The sequence below is a fragment of the Montipora capricornis genome, chromosome 12, assembly GCF_036669925.1.
Source record: "Montipora capricornis isolate CH-2021 chromosome 12, ASM3666992v2, whole genome shotgun sequence".
Lineage (NCBI taxonomy): Eukaryota > Metazoa > Cnidaria > Anthozoa > Scleractinia > Acroporidae > Montipora > Montipora capricornis.
This window is the reverse complement of record NC_090894.1, coordinates 36,347,620-36,369,937: the sequence shown is the minus strand read 5'-3', so window position 1 is coordinate 36,369,937 and position 22,318 is coordinate 36,347,620. Positions and strand designations below refer to the sequence as shown.

Genomic DNA, 22,318 nt, shown 5'->3' with positions numbered 1-22,318 from the left:
TAACCTTATGAACTGCAGAATACCATCTCATCTTGAATTCCTGCCTTCGCTTGATGTATTGTCTAAAATTTCTGGTATACCTTACCTTGATAATTCTGATATAGATAATAACATACCTAATCCTATGAACTCTAAGTATTATTATTTCCATGATTTTGAAAAAATGACTTTATCATCTAATAAGCCATATTTCTCCTTAATTATTTCATGCCAACCTTAACAGTTTAGATGCTCATCTGAATGATTTGCATGCTACTCTTGATTTATTACGTTTCCCCTTCCAAGTTATAGGAGTCAGTGAAACAAGAGAAAATGTTTTACGATGTTTCAAAATGAATAATGCCTTGCATGGCTATAATCTGCATTCACAACCATGCAGCTCTACTGCAGGTGGTGTTGCTCTTTATACCAGCAAATCATTCAATGCCGTCAAAAGAACTGACCTTAGTGTAACTGATGAGGAATTTGAAACTGTTTGGGTTGAGATTAAAAATATTAAATCAAAAAGTATCCTGTGCTGTTGTGCCTATAGGCATGCACCCTTCATCTGCTCCTGAAAGATTCACTGAGCATATTGAGACTGTACTGCATAGCTTAGCAAGAGAAAACAAGAATATATTTATACTAGGTGACTTTAATATTAGCCTACTAAATTGTGTAATCCATCCTGCTTCTGAAAATTCTCTCAATATGATGAACTCTAATTATTTATTGCCTTATATTCTCCAACCTACCCGTGTAACTGATAGAAGTGCCACTTTAATTGACAACATTTTTGCCAACACATTCAACTTTAATGCTCTTAGTGGAAACCTTGTCACCAAGATTCTGATCATTTCCCACAGTTTCTGATCATTGAAGACCTTAAAGTTAATTATGCTTCTTTAAACTACTACAAACATGACTATTCTCATTTCTGAGAGGAAACGTTTGTTGATGAAGTGTCTCACCTTAATTTCTCTTCCAGTTACAATAGTGATTTGAACACTAATGGTAAGTTTGATCTTTTCTATGACCAAATCGATTCTGTTTGCAAGAAACATGTACCTTATAAGAGGCTTTCCAAGAAGAAGGTTAAAATATCCTCCAAACCTTGGGTTACCAGAGAAATCTTTGCTAAAATGAAGTATGGAGATAAGCTTTATTCCAAATTAGTAAAAAGTAAACAACCAGATCCTAACCTTCATTATCTCTATAAGAAGTTTAGAAATAGGGTTGTTAAAGAACTGAAAGATAGTAAATCCACATATTTTAATCAATATTTTTCTTTAAACAAGTATAATATGCAAAAACTGTGGTCTGCTATTAGGTCAATCATAAATGTTGGTAAATGTAAAAACAGTTACATAACTTCCATTATAAGTAATTCTGGGCCATACAGTGTACCTGTTACCATTTTGAAAACTGTTAGGGACTATATATCCGAGCCTCTTGCATTTCTAGTTAATGATTCCTTTGCTAGTGGTAATTTTCCTGAGAAATTAAAATTGGCGAGGAATTACTCCTGTTTTTTAAAAGGGCTCAAGATTTGACATAGACAATTATAGACCAATTTCTGTTCTTTCCAACTTGAGTAAATTATTTGAAAAAGCTATGTATCATTGCCTCTACAGTTATTTGGAGGATTCAAAAATACTGTATCCACTTCAGTTTGGTTTCAGTGAAAACTGTTCGACTTAACCCATGCTCTTACCGGTATTTCCATTACTGAGTCTATTCGCCAATCCATTAATAATAATTAATTTGGTTGTGGTCTATTTATAGACTTGAAAAAAGCATTTGATACTGTTATAACAGTTAATCATGCAATCCTATTAACTAAACTTAACCACTATGGAATAAGAGGTGTTGTGCTTGATTGGTTCTTATACTTATCAAAGAAAACAATTTGTAAATGTTAATGGCCATAACTCACCTTCCTTACCAGTGACTTGTGGTGTTCCACAAGGTTATTCTTATTATATGTAAATGATTTGCCCAATACTTCTTGCTCACTAACATTTCACCTATTTGCTGATGATACTAACATTTATTTTTCTAGCAAAAACCTTAGTCACCTTGAAGCAACCCTAAATCATGAACTAAAATCTGTTGCCGAATGGATGAAATGTAATCGATTAGCACTTAGTATTTCTAAAACTAATTTTATTCTTTTTCATTCCAGTAAACTCAAATCAGTCATTAAGGATTAAAATTGATGATGAAGTTATTAAACAAGCTGACTCTACTAAGTACGTAGGCGTAAAATTTGACTCCAACTTAACATGGAAAAGTCATATTAATGAGATTTGTTTGAAACTATCAAAACTGTTGGTATCTTGTCAAAGGTGACAATATCTGATAATATCTTTCTGAACCAAAATCTCACTCTGAACCTCTATTCAAATCTCTCAATCTACTTAAGCTCAATGATGTTATTGAATCACAGATTCTCTCTGTTGTTTATCAGTGGTCACATAGATTGTTATACCCCCCTGCTTCAGTAAATATTTCAATTTTACATCTTCTGTTTATTCCTATATTCAACAAGGCAATCACGTAATAGAAATCTTTATGTAGCCTCAATTAATACCACCCAATATGGCTTACGCTCCCTAAAATTTACTGGTCCTCGCCTTTGGAACTCCTTGCCAACAAGTACTGTCATGTATAACTAATTCAAATTCTCTTAGAACATTTCGTAAAACCCTTATGAACTCTATCCTTAATTGTTATTCTAATTAATTATCTACCTTAGCGCATGACGAAATTATACCTTTTTATAAAAAAATATACATTTTTAATTCTATCTGTAATTGTATTTTATTGTAGGGGTCATCCACTAGATTAGCCTTTGATATTTGGATGATCCCAACTCGTTCTCTATTTTGTTATAATTTACACCTTAGCTATACTTTCTTTTGTTGCCTATAAAAATTTAACCTATCATTTTTTATATTATGTGAAACTGAGCTGCGTTAAATAAATCATCTTGTCTTGTCCGCTGGAAAGACACAGTGTCGAGAGACCTGCAAGACTCTGAACTTTCCTTTGAAGAGGCAACAGCAGTAGCGCAGGACCGCAAGGAGTGGCGATCGTTTATGTCGGCGCTATGTGGGTTCGGCCCACAGCAGCAGTAATGTAATGTAATGTAATCCTTGCATGAGAAGGAAGAGGCCAGTTACACAGTGTTGCATGTTTTTATACCAAGGTTATTTTCATAACAAATGAATGAAGGGGGTAGTTTCTAAGGAAACTCACTCAGGTGTTGCGTCGGTGGGGAAGTAGTATACAAAAATTTGGTTTTATCAACGGATTTGATAATGTAAATTGACCACCGTACAGAGATTCTAAAAGCTGATGTTTCGAATGTTAGCCCTTCGTCAGTAAGAATCGAATCATAATTCCTTGATTCGCTCTGACGAAGGGCTAACGCTCAAAACCTCAGCTTTTAGAATCTCTGCACGGTTGTCAATTTACATTATCAACTCCGTTGAATAAAACCAAATTTTTGTATTTTTATAACAATTGACTCTTTGAAGAGTACGCTTCAGCGCAAGCACAACGAGATACTCACTATGACGTATGGCTCCGAGAATTACAATTATCCTTCAAGGCTCTTTTAAAGCACTCATTTTGTATTCGTAAGCCATTCTATGCTGAAGAGATCATAGTATTTTGACCGAAACATCCTTTTTACATAAGTCAGTCACAACAAGTTTTTTAATTCTTTTTTTTGTAAGTGTACCTCTTGTCTAATTTTAATTAAAGTAATAAACCATACAAACAGTAGAAGAGCATACCTTGACCTTATTTTTTTCTTGCTGGATAATAGAATGAAATGATGTTGGGAAAGTTGTTCTGTGTGTTGTAGTTGCCACTGGTATTTTGGGAAGTGTCGTGCCATATGTGTTTTGCTTGTAACCAATACCAAGAGAAGGTAAAGTTGGTTGCTGGTTTGCCACGATGCCCCCAGTTAGGCTCTTAAATCCTCCTTCTTTGGGAAGAATAGACTACAAAAGAACATAAATTGCATAACATGACAAGTCTTCAAGTTGATTGGTTTTAGACAAACTATATATGTATTAACATAAAAACACAAAAACACCCTTTTTTGCCCAAACATGTACTTGATAGATATAGGGAATATTTTCCTAAATGAATAATATTATAAATGTTATCTGGCAATATTACAATAAGAACATACTTCACTTGGCGAACGTGCACGATTTTGTCCAATGATATGTTTTCTCTGAAATACAAAATGAAACATGAAAAAAGTGACTTGTGTACCAGAATGGTCAACAAAAGGAATCAAATATCATGAAGTGATTCATGTTTTATACATATTTTTGCTGCTCAGGTCTTAGCCCTTATGGCTATTTTGAGTAGATGGTACATAAACCCTAATTTATTATAAATGTATATATTTATTATAAATGTATATATTTCTGGGTACAAATAAAGGTCATTGTTTAAGAAAGAAATAAAACACTGAAAATTAAACCCTTGCATGCCACCCTTGGGATACTTTGGAGGGTAACTCTAACAAAAAGTAATGCACCTTTGAAATCAAGTTGAATATTTATGAATCCATCTTCTAAAAGTGCTGTTTAATTTACAAAACCTCTCAAAATTTGAGAGGGGTTTTATTCTAATTTATAGGTACTAACAAGTCTTTCTGTTTTGTCATTTGTTAATTAAAAATAGATTGCATAGAGCGGTTTTCAAAAGTGTCGAACGTAATTAGCGAATTGCTTTGGTTTTGAATTACTTCACTCGGAGATTGGTTCAAAGTTCTTGTGCCATTTTTTCAACATTTTCCTGCGCTTTGTGTCGGCTGTATGTAATTACAGAACTGTACTTCGAGTTTTGATTGGTTTACTGGATTGTCCCCGTCCTTTTTGAGTGGCAAAAGTAATTACTTTGGTTTTGGTTTTAACACACTCAATTGAAACTCGCTGTAATACAGGTGTCTTCAGCTTTCACCCTTAAAAATTACACACCGGGACATTTTCTTAACACTATGAACATTATGAAGGATCTTTTGAACGACAAGTGGTTCAAAATCCGCATTTACTAAAAAAAAAAAAAACACAAATTAACAAAGTTGTAAATGTCATTTTTAGATACAGGTGTTAATGGTATAAAAATTCAGAGAATGCTTACAAAAAAACATTCACTGTTATAGGATTTTTTTGCATGCCAAGGTGATTATTCAACAAGGAGAAAGAATGCAGACTGTTTTTCTTCCCATACCTTCTTTTTGACTACCCTGTGAGGTTTGGATTGAACGAGTGATCCATCTGGTGATACCAGTCTGGCACTTTGCCTCCTGTCTTGCTCTCTACAAAATCCAGCATTACAAGGATGTTCAACCGAAAGGAAATAAATTATTGTAAAACCATGAAGTAAAACTAAAATATAGAAGCCTAATGCTGAGTGTGCATTGGGGCTCTTCACCTAATTTCACCATAGTAAATTTTGTTTGTTGCTAGTTCAGAGGCAACCTGCACTCTAGCCAAGATGTTTTAAGTTTGCTCTACCCTTATAAGGGTTCTAGAGCAACTTAAAATTAATTCCCTTTGAATTACTTATTAAAGCGACTTGTAGATTTTACTTTGTCTATCACCTGACAATATTAGCGGAGCTCCGCCTGCCAAAGGCATGCGTGTGAAGCACCATTTGCAAGAAAATATGGTAACCCATCTGTGCGAGAAAATTTGGTTTTAGTTACAGTACGACCTTTAAGGTCATACTGTGACTAAAACCAAATTTTCTCGCATACAACTCCATTTCCTTTTAATGAGATTTTACTGTCCGATCAGTAAAATACTGTTAATGAAATGTGACTCACACTTAAGTAAGTCATTCATGTTGTTATCTAGCTTATCAGTGTTCTCACCAGGCTGCGCCCTCGCCGGATTCCCGCAAGAAAAAATAGAAATGGTGCTTTAAAAGCGAAGGATACTACAAGTGAAACAGACTTTTGGAAGTAAGTTAGCAGTGTTTTAATGGTTCCAGTGAACAGTCAAGCTCTTTGCCATCTTCAACTGTATGAAAACAATATTTATCAAAGTACTTCAAAGCCCTTTTTATAGACTTTTGCCTTCCTCAGTTACACGAGTGTTGCGCAGCTTTGACAGTTTGGCCGCCATATTAAATCAGGTAGGTATACTTTGCATAACACATAATTTAGAATGCAGGCTCATGATATTGGTCATGGCACTGAGAACTTTCGCCCTAAAGTAACAAGGATTAATAAAGTGTAGAAGATCATTACAATGCCGGTGAAGAGGACAATGAAGAGGACAAAGGGGACAATGAAGATGGATGACCGCGTAGCAAGCAAAGATCAAAAAGCTATTTCATTGAAGAAAGACCGTGTTTTTCAGAGTGAATGGCAATCAAAATACTCACAGCTTCCCCATAATGCAGACAAAAAGATTATGACCTGTAAGATCTGTCTTGAGGCAAACAAATCAACTGCATTTACAATATTGTCGAAGGCCCACCATTGCAAGCGTTCCAATTTGAACGTGCCTTGATGAAATTGACAGCGAAATCACAAAGGACTTTTTTCACCCTAGTCATGGAGCACAGTCAAGTAACTTTGTCCTGCTTAAGCCCCTGGAGGGCCCCTATTTTTTAGGAAAGGGGGCCCTGAGACTCCTTAAGACAAATTATCCTGGTGAGAACACTGGGTTATTACCGTATAGACCAATGTTTAAGGTCACAGCAATTACTGGTTTCATTGTAGCAAGACTAAGATATTAAAGCTTTCTTCCTAGCTCGCAGTTTCTAATGTACCTCAGCATTGACCAAATCTAATAAAGCTTGATAATTACTGGTAATACCTGCCACTTAAAAGTACATGTGCATGTCTTACTGGCCCCAGTTGTTCAAACGATGGATAGCGCTATCCACCAGGGGGCGGTTGCTCAAAGACTGGTTAGCACTAACCGTTGGTTAAGAGGTATCGAAACCTATTGGTTTCCATGGTATTTAACGCTGGTTAGTGCTAACCATGCTTCCAGCAACCCGGGCCAGATAAATCACTAACCAGTGGATAAGTCATGATAGCAAAACCAATTGCACTATCCAGTGGATAGTGACTTATGCGGTGGATAGCGTTATCCACCTTTTGAACAACTGGAGCCTGTATTTTTGGTACAGTGTCTAGCTATGTAAGCTCAAGCAAGCTGTCCCGTGTTCAATTTGCAGTTCTTTTGCACAAAGCAATTTCCTGTTAAAATACTAAGCAATTTGTCAAGTTTTTTCTCCCCCACCCTCTCTGGAAATGGGTTGATGCCATTTTTTGTGCTTTAATAAAATTGGGTCACTCCTCCGTGGTGCGGTTAAGTCGGCAAAGAGAGTTACCCCAACCTTGCTTCCTAACGAATACTCTTGCCTGAGCCAGCACATGCTGACTTGCATTTAGCTTGTAGTGCTGGGGAGATAAGTGACGTTGTTTATGTAACACAAGCCGAAGTCTTCAAGGCAGTGTTTCCCCAATAACGGCACCTTGTGTTTTGTTTTCTGTTTTCTCTCGTGTGGTGCATCTTATGCAAGCGTATTTCTGTTACTGTACTCTACCCAGGAACAGGGACATAAGCTTAATTTATTCAGTTGCGTGCTAATTAATTGACATCATTAGTATACTATTCTATGTAAAATAAACACACCTGAGTTGCTTAAAATAAGGATGCCTCAAGGCTTGCTTGGCTGTTATTCTAAAATAAATATAAATAATATGTTACAAAGCACTTGAAATTGCATCAATTTTTCTTAAAGTAATAATACATATTATTATTCAACACATTGCGACAATGTCCAAATATGTTCAAAGTGCACTCAATACTTGTCGTGTGTAACTCAACAGATATCCTGCGATATACGTAATTTTGTGTCGCAAAGAAAAATGGTAGTTTACCCAGCCTTTTTTCCCCAATAAACGTACTAGAAAATAATTATTTGTGCACTCAATACTATATATATATATAATATATAATTATAAAGTATACAATGTGCCCTCCCGGTTGTCCCCATAATGGCTTTATATATGGCAACTCCTGAATTTGGGTACAGGATGTACGGTTATATAAATGTACCTCTCATCAGGATCATATGTACACATAAGTTCAATGAGTTCAATGCACTCCTTAGAGACATGATCATGAGGAAGAAGCACTCTCAGACCCGTTCCTGTTTTTGCGGGAAAGTTGAAGTTCATGCTGCGTGATTTACTGTAACCAATAAAAATCAAAAAATAAATGCAATTAATAGTAACGAAATAATTTAAATGATGCCCATTCTATCCAAAACAAACATACTTAATCCGTGGCCATTAAAACAAGTCAGAATACTCAAGTTTAGTGAGCCTTGAAGCAACATTACTGAGATTTCAATTAGTCAAAAGAGACTGTTACTTCTACCCACTCCCAGGTACATGTAGGAGGCAATTTAAAAAACTCTAGAAAGTCAGTGGCTTGAGCATAACTTACTACTTCGAACTGTAGAACTAGCAAATTTATGTTTAGCTGTTTGGCCTTACAATGTTCTCAAAATCACAAGGAAAAATAATTTTTGAATGAGGTATTCATGAAGAAATGCCCCCTTTTTCTAAAACTTGGATTAAGAGGGGACTATCTTGTTATTAGGAGCCGCAGGTTATTATTGTTTTCAAGTGTGATTCCACATATTTTCTATATCCATTTACAAATCTTACAGGACTACAGGACAATACATTGTAAATAAATTGGAACTTGACCATCTCAAAGATGGTTTGATACCTCGACAGACAGTAGAGCATAGTACAGTGCAGTGGCTGCACAGGCATGGGTTCAAATCTGTTCAAGTTTTGTTACAACTGCATAAAGAACACATTTCAGTGCAATGACTTCGCCAACAGCAATCATGTCAACTCAGCAGTCCAAAGGAATGATATATCACATAATTATGTCCTCTATCATGCACTCACATTGTACAGGACATAAAATGGACATGCCCTTAAACAGCTCCCAGGTGGTTTTCAAGATAGGTCAGATGGTTGAGCACTGTTCAGTGTAAATTGTCCCTCACTCATGGGCCCAAATCCCATTCAAGCCTGGATTATTTAAGGCTTCTTTCTCACACATCAATCACTGTATTATGTACTTATTATTGACAAAGAAACTGTCTTCAGTTAGAACTTACTTTTGTAACTTCTTTAGAATGTTGGTTGAAGGAGTTCCTAGAACTTCATGAATCTTTGCAATCTGATCAACTTCATTTGAGCCAGGAAAAAGTGGACGCAAACTGTAAGAATGATAGCATTTAACACAATAAGTGGCTTTCAAATAATACTTGTATAGTTTAATACCATGATTGGTCAGTCTAAATCTCTTTTCATTACAATTTATTGAACCCATCTCCTACATGTACCAAATTGCTGACAGTGTAGCTGGTTGTGGGTCACATTTCAAGTTTACTTCAGGGTTTCTCCCTATGTCCTGTGGTTTATGGGGGATTTAAAAAAAAGAACTTGCCTGGTGCTTTCACTTAAGGTTTCTGGGCAATATCTTTGTTCTATGAGTCTAGAGATCAGTGAAGCATCCAGCTCATTATTTTTCTCGACTCGAAACTCGAAAGACTCAACTCGTGAGTTGTGAAACTCGACTCGAGACTCAATTCTCGAAATTTTTGAGGATCGAGAATCGAGTCTCAAGTCGAGTTTCGCGACTCGCGAGTGACTGTCAACTTACCTTTGAGCGGTACTGTATCTGTACACTATGTATCAAAATAAAACTTTTAGTTAAAAGCACTTTTAATCACCTTAACACTTCAAAAAAAACACAGCCAACACTCCACATATCCATCTTGTAACTATAGTAACCATCCGTCAACAAACATTCTGGAGCACGGTACCTACCAACAAGCCAATATACTCATCAGCAATAAATGTGACTAACTAATATGCACAAGATCAGGAAAATGTATTTACTCATTGCAGATTAGTTTACAAATACACGGTAACAAGAGTTTCTATTGGTTTTGAAGAGCATCAGTAAAGCAACATATAAAAAGGATACCTAAGAAAGAAATGGGCTTACATGTACAGCGCAGGAAACAACAAGAAAGTACTTCCAAAAGGGGAACTGTTATCTTGTCCCATGTACATGTACATGTACATGTACATGTACATGTACACAGTTGACTTTGTCATAGAGGACACAATTACGGAAAAGTGGCTTCAAGATTATTATGCAGGAATCAGTCAGAAAATGTGCCCATTCCATGCACAAAAGATCCCCAACAACCAATGGCAGCTCCAACATTCCTCTCTCAACTGAATGGTAAAAGGTCACCATTATACCGGCCCCCAATATGCTTTTAGGAAAAATAACCAAGATCGAAAACCATTATAAATGCTCAGGTAGTGACCAAGTTTGGAAAACTCCAATCACTTATTAAATCTGTGCAGTACTACTAATCTTACTTTCGATTGATGTGTAGTTCCACGGAGGGGATTTTACTTATGAACCCCCCTCCCCTCTGGATTTTCAAAAATCGGCTCACAAAATGGATGCTCTAACCAACTGAGCTATGAAGTCACTGACGTTGGGAGCTGGTCACTTCTGAGTTCACAACTTCCCGTGATAAGTAATTATGAGTGAAAGATATGTACGAAATACATCATATATTTCACTGCGGGTATGAAATCAAATGAAACCATGTTGTCTCGCAGTAATGAGCGCAAATTTCTATCGCACCGGTATCGCGAGGTCGCGGGTTCAAATCCCGTTCAAGTCCTGAAAATTTTTCAGGCTTCTCGACGCAATAGAAATTTGCGCTCATCACTGCGAGACAACATGGTTTTATTTGATAAAAAAGAATGAGTCTTCAATTTTTGCAGCCGTACAATGTAATTCAATCTTTTTCGTGACAGTTCGTGTCCCGATGACTGGCGTCACTTTGCCAGCATTCCTTTCTGATGGCCTTGGCCTGTGGTAAGCCACCTTGTACTGCACCTTCTCTGAAAACCTGCTTGAACCTTTTTTACCACAATGGATTGTAATCTCGCAATCTGATTGGCTAATTTGCTGTTGTCGATAAGAGTCTAGACAACGCTGCTCGTGGCATGCTCGCGTCAATTTGTCATGCAATGCTCATTTTGGGAAATAAACCAATCTTTTGTGTCATGATTTTGGTCACGCTCTGAAATAAATACTTTCTTTAGCATTGAATGTTGCAGTAAAAAAACAAATTGAAAGTGGTTCAGCATTGTCTGTACTCTTATCGACAACGATATTCAACATCACAGTGGTGAAAATTTGTTGCAGAATCTCAAGGCGTAGCCTACTGAGTCCACAACATTTTGATCACTGTGATGACAAATATTGTTGTCGATAAGAGTACAGACAAAGTTCTGTCAAAAATGATGTCACAAGCACCATGCCTGCATTCGAAAACAATTCAGCTTAATTTGCACACTACATAGAATGTAAACAAACTAGCATGAATGGCTTTATGTTACTCGCTATCATTCCGGACTTCCCTTAAATTACATTTACTTGGGCTTATTGAAAATGTTTGGATTCCTGCGTGATTCACGACAGGTGTCGAACGATTTTTTCCCCCTTTGGCTTTGGCTTTAAAATATGCGGAGATATTGAAGCAGCAAGTCGTTTATTTATCTAATTTCTGCTGATTTAAAATATATAATTTATTTGCCTCCTGAACTATAATTGTTACTGTAATGTTTTTCTAGATCTAGAATCAATGTTTCGCGATAGGAGGTCTGTTATCTGCCAAGTCCAAATTTCTGCTAATTCAATGTTGATGCACTCTTCCAGTTCAAACGCTATTTTTCACGCTAACCTTGCGATGACAACTTAAATCTTCAAGTCATGATTAACTCGACTACTTTCCACAACATGCGCTTCAACCACCAGCAGCTACTCAGGAAAATGATTGGACTCTAGCGGCGACAGAATATCGAGCCTAACCAGCACAAAAATATTCATTTTGTGCTTTACATTAGCAAGATTTATTTTTTTGCATTCGCGACTTGAGAAGCAAAATGCAAACGATGAAACTTTACGTACAACTGTATGAAAATTGAGACTGGTCTGGATAAAAAAATCATTGAGATAACCCCCCCCCCTCCCCCCTCCGGAAATTCCGAGGTCTTTGATCCAAACCCCTCCCCCCCAAGGAATTTCCAGTCCCTTCCAGGAAGGGGGGGAGGGGGGGTGGGTATGCATATTTTCTGGAACTACACATTCCAAAGAAATACTGCAGCTAGACTATACATGTATATACCCTAAATCACAGTTATTGAAAGCTAACCATTTTCAAATGGGTGCTTAGACTTAAATTCTGTGCCATTCACCTTTTCATCAATACTGAATATGTTGGTGTTAATCAAAGAAATTTTGATTTACACAGTCATCATCATCAGTGCATACAATATTAATATTGTCACCTTACCATCTTGTTGATATATATTCTGTGAATGGTTGCTTGGAGTAAACACTACGACATGATCCAAAGTCAGCAAGTTTTACAACATCATCCTTAAATAATAAAAAAAATTGTGTTAAATTACAATTGTCATTAATCGCACTTACCATTAACCCTTTGGCACCCAAACCGGCCTGAACCAACCAGCCAGACTGTCTAATGCCAGATGATTTTACTTGTCAATGGGGAACCCCTGGGAGTCAATGGGTTAAAAATAATTTTGAAACATTTTTTTAAGGAAGGGGGAGAGGGGTGTGACTGGTCAATTTGAAAGCCCGCTGTTGATATGTAATCAACAGTGACACAAGCACAAGGGGTACTTTTAACGAACCAACATTTCTTTTTGCTCAAACCTTGTCCAATGTTGTGTGTGGACTTATTTTCATTTCAAAATATCATCCCCAAAAATCATTTCAAGTGGTTTAAATGTGTACAACCTTTCACTGAGTACTGTGAGTCTTATTTCCAATACCACTAAAATTGTTCAATTGTTTAAATTTTCTTTAGGTGGAATGCAGTCTCATTTTCTAAAATAAAGTGAATTCAAAGCATTTGTACCCAGTACAAAATGTGGAAAGGCCAGTTTTAATTAATACTTAAGCAAACAAGCACATGTTTGCAGTGTATATTAGTTAAGATCAATTGAATATACACTTCCTTAAACACTCACAAAATAATTTAATTACATGTAATGTTAATGTAATTTACAATTTAAAATTAAGAAAATGCTTTTTACCACAGCATAGAAAAACACAGTGCTGATCATAAATGTTTCAACCCTCAACTCCTTTTTGCCTCTTCATTTCAACTTTTAATGTAGTTCTTTAAGAGGGAATGAGGTTTAAATATACCTGCTCAGCAACCCAAGTTATGTGATATCAACTCATGAATTCTGTATTATTATTTAAATGACCAATGTTTTTACTATTTAAGCTCGAAAGTTAAAAGTTACTAAGTTAATTAAAGTATAAGAAAATTGGAATTTGTAGTGGTATATTATTAGTAATAATTATTATCATGATTAATGATTCATCCATGTACTAGTAACATACACATGTACCTTGATTAAAATATTCTCTGGCTTGACATCCCGATGAAAGATTCCATTCCTTAGAAGGAGTTTGAGGAAACAAATTGTCAATGCAAAAAATCCTTGCAAAGCTACAATGATTCACATGATTTTCAGCTCACTCTTATGTGGGGCACCGTACTAGTCAATATTTAATACTTATTTCGTGGTAAAGTTAACTTTTCATGTGGTCTCTTTGAAATTTTATGCGGTCAACCTGACTTTTTGTATGGTCAACTTGTGACTTTTTATTTGGTCAACCTAACTTTTTATATGGTCAACCTGTGACTTTTCAGTTTTACATGGTCAACTATAAAATAAATGCAAGCAAGAAGGGGCTTTTAGTGCAATCAACAAGTGACAGCGGTACAACGATCTTTGTGATCTTTGACCAAGCATGAGTCGAGACACAGCAAGAGAAAGAAATGAATATGGATTGTTTTTATTCTTCAACAATCTCAAGCTACTGCCTTCTGCAATAACAACGTTTGAAGAAGCAGATAGGTCGCAAAGCTTGTCATTAGAGGATATTGATCAGGCTACTGGTCACTTGATGGCTGCTGCAGACAACATTCAGTTGCTGATTTCAGAGATTGAAAGCAACCGTGATTTTGCCGAGGTGTTACCAGTCCTATATGTAACTCTGACTAATGTAAGGAACTTGAGTGATCTACTACAACAACATAGAAATGCAGGTGCTCCAGATTTAAGTAGGGAGACTATATATCTGTAGTAGAGAACTGCATTTCCCGTGGAAAAACGTAGTTCGGCTGCAATCACAGAAGTTCTGCTTGTTGACGGGTTACAACTGCTCGTAACACTATCAGGAGCAGTTGATGATTCTAAATTTCAGATGTCTCTGCATTGGAGGTTGCCGATTGCTTCAGTTGCCTGAGTCGCTATTATAGCATAGGCGGACACGATTTGGTCCACGCTCTCATTACTGCCAACGTTATTTGTTGTGAGCTTCGCGTGTAATGCATTGGTTGACCAAATAAAAAGTCAACAGTTGACCACATAAAAAGTTAGGTTGACCAAATAAAAACTCAAAAGTTGACCATATAAAAAGTTAGATAATTTGATCAAATAAAAAGTCACAGGTTGACAATATAAAAAGTCACAAGTTGACCATACAAAAAGTCAGGTTGACCGAATAAAATTTCAAAGAGACCGCATGAAAAGTTAACTTGACCACGTAAAAAGTCTAAGAGACCACAGAAATAAATAAACAATATTGACCATTGACCAGGCACCCCATACACTAATTACTGCTCATGATAGAGGCCCGTCCTAAAATCTTTCTTTGCTGCCATGCCCTTATCACTTATTAGCTATGAAAGAGGTAATCTCAAACAAAAGACTTTGTTGTACAGGCTGAAAGATAGCAAAATCTATCAGAAATACTGTAAGTTGATAGTTTGAAAGTACTTTAGAATAAATATAAGCGATATAAAAATAGAACAACGTTTCGATGACTCCATGTCATCATTATCAAGTTCGAAGTACATGATAGAATTGATTGAATATATAGTAGTAGTGTGAAAATATGTAAGGAATTGAAAAGGTATTAAAGTATTCAATTGTTATGTAAAAAGTTTGGCGTAAATTGAATCCGATTGCATGTTAAGTTTTGGTTTTATGTTCCTGATGAACAGCATCTCATAGATGAGACAGTCAAACTTTGTGTGGCATTTCTTTAGAACTGTAAATTGGTCTTGTACAGGAGATTAGTTGGTTGCAGCCTGTGTTCTTCTTTCAAGTGTTTACCAATAGAAGAAAGTTCATGTTTAGCGATGTGTTGAAAGAGGTACCTTTGATGTCGTCAATGATTTTTCTACTAGTAAAAACTGGGCGCAAATTCCGACACCTCTTTCAACGCATCGCCGAACATAAACATTCTTCTATTGGTAAACACTTTAAAGAAGAACACAGGCTGCAACCAACTAATCTACAAGACCAATTTACAGTTCTAAAGAAATGCCGCACAAAGTTTGCCTGTCTAATCCACGAGATACGCTGTTCATCAGGAACATAAAACAAAAACTTCATTAACACGCAATCAGATTCAATTCGCGCCAAACTGTTTACATACCCTTTTCAATTCCTTACATATTTTCACACTACTACTACTACTGTACTATATAATTATTCAATCAATTCTATCATGTACTTCAAACTTGACAATGATGACATATGGAGTCATCAAAATGTCGTTCTATTTTTATATCGCTTATATTATTCTAAAGTGCTTCACCAAACCTTTTATCATCAGTTTGAAAGTAGGGGCAGAAATGCAAGATAGGAAACAAGTTTCAAAAACTTTACAACTAAAAAGTCAAGAAACATCCTTCATTGTGTTTTATGAATCTTGCTCAAGGTGAGGCTGAGCTCCATAAAGCAATGCATTTGAATTCACTGCGCAGTGCATTCTGGTCAAAAGTGCAGCACATTATCTAATGGTAAATCCCAAAAAGCCAAAATCACTAAGAATTTGAAGAGATGTGTTAGCTAAACAACAACAAATTATACACCTAAACAACATAAGAGAAGAAAAGGGGGACAAGTAAAGGGGGAGGGTTAAGACAGTCTGTCTATTAGTAAAGGAAGGAAGTCCAATGAGAAAGGAAAGATATAAACATGGGTGATAATAATTATTAATGTATTACACACACATTAACTTACCTGTGCATATGGTCAATTGATTTGCATAACTGATACATGTAATTCTTAACTTTGGATTCAGAAATGTAGTGGCGCCGCCCTTTAAACAAAATCAAGCCCATATTATTACAATATTAGTCTTTCATTTTCCTACTGATGACAACAACACACTGCTTGGAAATTAACAACACATTATTGAGTCCACATTTAATGGATGGTTATTCAAGTAATTCTAGAGCAGCCCTACCTCTAATCATCTCATACAAGTTCATGTCCATCAGCTCACATATCAAGGCTAATGTTCCACTCTTCTTATCGCTAAAACATGTACAGTCAATTAATCAACAAAGTAAATAAACTATTGCAATTGATTTTAGAGCAAAAATAATAATTTATGAGGCCACCAGAAAATACAGAGTTGCGATTGGGACAAACCCTAGGAATCATGCAAATGTCGATTTAACCACATTTTTACCTTGACTTTGGAGGAAGGAATGGATGGATGACATGCCTATTGCCAGGCCACTGTGAGTGTTTAGAGAGAAATTTGGTCAAGGATGTCAATTGCCTAATACTCCATAACATGAAGAATGTGCAGACATCCTGTAATCTTGTATTTTACCTACTCCAAAGGTATTGAGAGGGCCAGAGAGACACCAAAAATGGTCAAATCATGTAGCCAAAACAGGTATTTACCTCTGGAAAAACACTTTTAAAAGCTTTTCCCTGCATTTCAGGCTGTTGACAAAACTGGACCAGACTGGCAAACAGGATTACAAATTGGTAGAAAACAATATGTTTTCAGTCTAATTTAAGGGGAATGCTTCTCCAGGGAAGGCAATAACAGAATTCTGAGCAGGAATATGAGGCACACTGTACGTGCACCATGGACTTCTAAAGTGATGTAAGGTTAAAAAACTCATCATTAAAAGCATACCCATGTGATATTTTGAGACAATTCTGTACTTAAACAACAATCACTTCCCTTTCATGATGGAATATATTTTAAACATTTCGAATAATTCAAGGGTGGAATCTGCTTTCATGTTGGTAAACAATGCCCCATCCAACACGATGCTGTACAGAAAGAAGCACAAATATATGGTGGCCCACAAGGGACATAATGTAAATTAAAGAGTTGCTGCAAATAAAATAAAGTTGCTGCAAATTAAAAGAATGTTGCTGCAAATTAAAACATCAAAAGTATGCGCGCACTGAAGGAAGGACAGGTACAAAACAGAGTTCACAGGTCATTGTTTTAGCAATACAGAGACAACCCTACCTGTTTACAAATGCAAACATTAGGCCTAATTAAGCCTAAGGTTAGCTTTAATGGACGTTTCGGATATGTTCTGTATTGTTAAAACAATGACCTGTGACTTGTGTTTTGTATCTGCCCTTCCTTCAGTGCGTGCGCATACTTTTGATGTTTTAATTTGCAGCAACATTCTTTAATTTGCAGCAACTCTTTAATTTGCCGCATGTCCCTTTTGGGCCAACATACAAATAACCCAGTGCCATATCTCAACATTGTTTTCAGGGGAGAGGAAGAAAAACCAGATTTTAAAAATTCATAGAAAATTCCAGTTTTGACCAAAACCAAAATTTTTGTGCCATTTTGCTCAGCATGACACAATAATTCATCTGGGCCAAAAAGGGTTTTGGGGGTTACATTTCTTCCAGGGTTGTGATGTATTGACTATTTACAGCAGTTATTAGGACGGTGCCTACTAATTCAAAGGCATTTTTGCCCCGGTTTATGATTATGAAGGAAATGTAGATCTTAACAAGTGTTATTGAAATCCAAAGAGAAAATTAGGGGTAACCACGCATTTTCCAAAGATACTTCGTGAATAATATTTGTAAAAAGCTTTAAAATACAAAGCAATTTATGACGTTCTTTCTCAAATTGAAGCTTAATTATCTCTGAAAAATGCATGATTACCCCCAATTTTCTTTTTGGATACCAAGAGCACTTACTAAGATCTACTTTCTCCCGGATAGTTTTAAACCGCACAAAAATATCCCTGTATCAGTAAGCATCACGGAAAGGAAACTCTAGTATCTCGAGATGCGCAGTACGTATGCGCAATAACAACAGTAGGCATCGTCCTTAATACTTTATGATCATGAGAATTAATTCCCTCAGTTCAACCAAAACCACTCGTAGTTGTTTGTGTTGTCCCAATAACTGACAACCTTAATTCTGTTTCTGCTGAATTTGGTCTGAGGTCTACTCCAGTCCCTCCTGATCCAAAGGTATCCAGGTTTTGTCAACAGATAATTTTCTCATGAAGGCATTAAGAAGGTTTCTGAGCCTTTCATATATAAATACAATTTTCTCAATTCTCTGAATTTTCTGAAAAAAGTGCAATCTACTAAAAGTGAAGCAGCAATGAAATCACCTGAAATATGATTTTTGAATGGCAAAATTGGCTCCAGAAGGGGGAGCTGAGAAATCATATTTTAACAACCAAACTTCAACTGGTCAAGCAATGCAGGGGGGATGTTGCTCCTGAAGGCAATTCGTTATGAAAATGGCAAAACAGGACGTTAGCTTTAAAGCTTTACGGAGCCCTCGTCGTTTACTTACAAAATGATATCTTTGAGGTCAACAACATTTCCATGGGGATTTAATCGCCTCATAGCTTGGATTTCTCTGAGATTATTCACTTGATCAATGCTGCAACACAAATACATAGGCACTGATGTCTGTAAACAAACCTTTTTGACATGTAATAAATACGTACACAATGCACAGTTGTATTTAGCTGTTCAACAGAATACTTCTATATTCCAGGCTTGGTATAGTTATTTGCTAAAAAAACAAAGCGGTATTCAAGCGATCGTCATAAAACCGAAAAAACTAGTGTTGAAAAGGGGTATGGGGAAGCTTGTTCACTAAATGAATTTAATGCTGTTAATAAAAGCTACAGAAGCCACCTCGGCTTTTTAAACAAACACAATAATGCAAATGTCATAAGCCACATGAGGCTGATCATACCTTTCATAACGTTGCTTCATTTTTTTGCATGCAAAATAGGTCCCATCCTGAATGTCTTGAACCTTCAGAACTTCGGAGAATGTCCCTTCTCCTTTTTTTCCAAGAATACGGTATTCTTTCAATAAAAGAAACAACAATTACGCACAGTACTAAAAATTATGTGCGCTTTGCTCAGAATAACCTTAGTTAAATTGACTTACTTTGCATCTCTTTTTGTTCCTGTTTGTGAGTTCAGAAAGTCATTATTCATCGAAGGTCACGTCCTTATAAAGCACAGAAACCTAATTCAAACAGGTAAATGCGATTAACGCTTGCGTGCAATTAGAAACACCTATGGTTCTATCGTCCGGGAAAGGCACATTCTACGCTCAACCTTGGAAGTTTGTGTGTTCTGTACCCACTGAGTTTGCGTAACGTGGTTGCTATGGAGACGACAGAGACAAGATCGAGCGCCCTGGGCCCACATATTATAGTCCAGTCAGTATATTTACTTGACCCATTACAAATTGCAAGAGAAGGTTTTTCTTCACCATTGATCTCAGAAAAGTACATGAATAAACATATCAAAAGTCTAGAACAATCTAAGAAGGGGAAGATACAATTCTTTACTGAGACCATATACTATCCATAAGGACAGCATGAAAACGAGGCTACCTTGAGTAACCTTCTCAATGTTCGTTCTTTTCTAACTTTCCACGACCTTAAGTAGTTTAGCTGTCACGTAAGAAATTGTTCAAAACTCTCTTATTTTAGGATATTTTCTGACATGAACTCAGTTCAAATTTGAATAAATTAACGAACTCTGTCCTTCAAACTTCCGATTGTTTGATAGAACCTCGTCTGTATTTCGTTTTATCCCTGCTTTGACAACTGTAATGATTTATAATTATAATTGTAGTGTAGCAAAAGCTTGTGGAAAAAAAAAAGAAAACAGCCCTTGAATAGTCAGATGAAGTGGTCGGCAGATTGCCTAACTGAACCAAACGAAACTGTTGACTGGGTGGCCGTGTATCGAAAACCCTTCGAATGTACCAAAATCTCGAAACTTCTAGTATTTCAATTTAAGCTTTTTCACAGGCGATTAGCCACCAATAATTTTCTGAAAAAAAAAACTTTATTGATAACGATCTCTACAGTTTCTGTCAACGGGAAGAGGAATCACTCATCCACTTAGTCTGGACTTGCACCGTAACGACCCGTTTTTGGGAAGCTTTTAAGGAATGGGTGATTCGTGACAAAGCTTTTCCTACGCTGGACATGTCACCATCATTAGTTGTTGGTCTAAAGCCTCAATTAATGCAAAACAAGAATCACTACTTTTTATTTTTGGTCGCGAGGTATTACATTTGGACCTGTAGAACACGCAGTCGATGCCCTTAAAGTAGAAGGCTTCCACCCATTCCTCTCACATTACAATCCCACGACTTGTAATTGAAAGAATCTAATTACTTTTTGTGTTGCAAAGGGCTTTTTTTAATCTTCTTTCTTTTTTGCATCATTGTTTTGTATCGTGTAAATTAATACTGTTTGTTTGGTAAGTAGGGTAGGGATCGTGGGTACTGTTAGTATTGTACAAAACGTTCTTTTCAGCCTGAAAACGAACGTTTTTGTGAAAAATGGTTTTTGGCAGTGACTTCAGCAGTTTTGGAGAAAAAAATCGTATAAAGGTAATGACATCAAGATTATTATTTGGTCAAAAATTATCTAACAGTAGAAAGTTGTGAAAAACGTTCCCTTCAGGGTGAAAACGTACGTTTTTGTGAAAAATGGTTTTTGAGAAATTTTGGAGAAAAAATCGTAAAAAGATAATGACATCAAGATTATCATTTGGTTGATTTCATTTTGGTCATTTTCTGGTACATTACGAAACCGTTGGATCGCGCTTCTACCCTCAATAACAGATATGTCATAGTAAAGCGTGCAATGAAGGAGTACCTGCAATGATAATTATCCAAAACATTTTACGAAAAGCGATTTAATTCAAAAATGCACGACGCTCAAAGCCAATGCGGGTGTAGAAAACACGTCAACAACAAGCATAGTTGGTTCTTTATTTCGACGGAACACCCCGCGTAGACTTGAAGCTTGCCGCAAACTCTATCGTCTACGCATTCAAAACTCGGCGCTTGATCAATGCCTTCCTCACGGTCACCTTCCAGTCAAATAGGCGAGCAATTTACGACTTGGCTTTCTGGAAGTAGCGGCGGTTACAAGAAAGATCGTCCCGCTCAGCAGATTGTCAATGGATGCTTGAAAATTTCCAAGTTTTGCTGTGAAGAGGAGGAGGAATTAAATTTCGAGTAATAGATTTTAGCCTGACGTGTGTCCTCCAAGCCTGTTGTTCAAGTTCATTGACTATCTACAAGAGGAGTGCAAGCTTGGATATGGCGGGAGATTGGGCTACATAGACGCCATTTCGGAGTTGATAGACTTCAGAAAGGTCAACGTTGCATCGGATGGAGTTCTAAGAAAATTATTTGCCACGGAATTGTACATCAAAAGAGCGCGTAAGACAGTGGCAAAGATGATGGGATTGCAATGGACGCAAGATCTCGATGTCGAGACATTAGAGGCCAGGGGTCACTGGGCTACCATGGAAGAGCTCGTAGACGTCGTGTTGTTTCACTTGCCTCGCTACGAACAAACCGCAAAGACGTGCCAAAATGACCCCGGGAAGGTAAATCCCTCTGACTTGACATTTGCAACAATTTTTTTTGCCACCTACTTGTTCATCAAGATGAAAGGATCGCGTCCCATGACTTATCAATATCTCACAGTTGAAATGCTAAAGGCAGCAAAGCTGAATGGCGGTTTCGACGTTAAGACTGCGGGAAAATACGAATTTGACTCTGTGATTCTGACAGATACAAGCATGCAAATACTTGACGGCTACATTAATTTCGTGAGGCCTTTGCTAAAATCTCAGTGCGACTTTGTTTTGGTCACCAAAAACGAGATCAGTGAGCAAGTCAGTCTTGGACGCAAATTGGCTGTAAAGGCCCTTGAGTGTCTTCAAAAATTACATGGGGCCGAAAGCACAGAGATGGATACAAAGAAGGTGCTACAAAGGTTTAAGTCATCCTACGTCAGTGGCTTCTCTA

General features: G+C 36.8%; 1 protein-coding gene across 1 annotated transcript in view; it reads right to left on the bottom strand.

The window, feature by feature from the left end:
• Positions 1-19,603, bottom strand: part of LOC138026054 (MAPK/MAK/MRK overlapping kinase-like) — a 30,715-nt gene extending 11,112 nt beyond the window's left edge. Inside the window, exons 1-14 of the mRNA XM_068873240.1 lie at positions 19,418-19,603; positions 19,218-19,332; positions 18,807-18,896; positions 16,461-16,531; positions 16,235-16,313; positions 13,544-13,592; positions 12,451-12,536; positions 9,793-9,885; positions 9,175-9,276; positions 8,091-8,225; positions 7,665-7,712; positions 5,239-5,326; positions 4,187-4,231; positions 3,783-3,992 (exon numbers count right to left, since the gene is read on the bottom strand). Of these exons, the coding sequence (XP_068729341.1) occupies positions 3,783-3,992; positions 4,187-4,231; positions 5,239-5,326; positions 7,665-7,712; positions 8,091-8,225; positions 9,175-9,276; positions 9,793-9,885; positions 12,451-12,536; positions 13,544-13,592; positions 16,235-16,313; positions 16,461-16,531; positions 18,807-18,896; positions 19,218-19,332; positions 19,418-19,424 (1,218 nt within the window). The 5' untranslated portion in view covers positions 19,425-19,603. The remainder of the gene's footprint in view (positions 1-3,782; positions 3,993-4,186; positions 4,232-5,238; positions 5,327-7,664; positions 7,713-8,090; positions 8,226-9,174; positions 9,277-9,792; positions 9,886-12,450; positions 12,537-13,543; positions 13,593-16,234; positions 16,314-16,460; positions 16,532-18,806; positions 18,897-19,217; positions 19,333-19,417) is intronic.
• Positions 19,604-22,318: the final 2,715 nt, after the last annotated feature.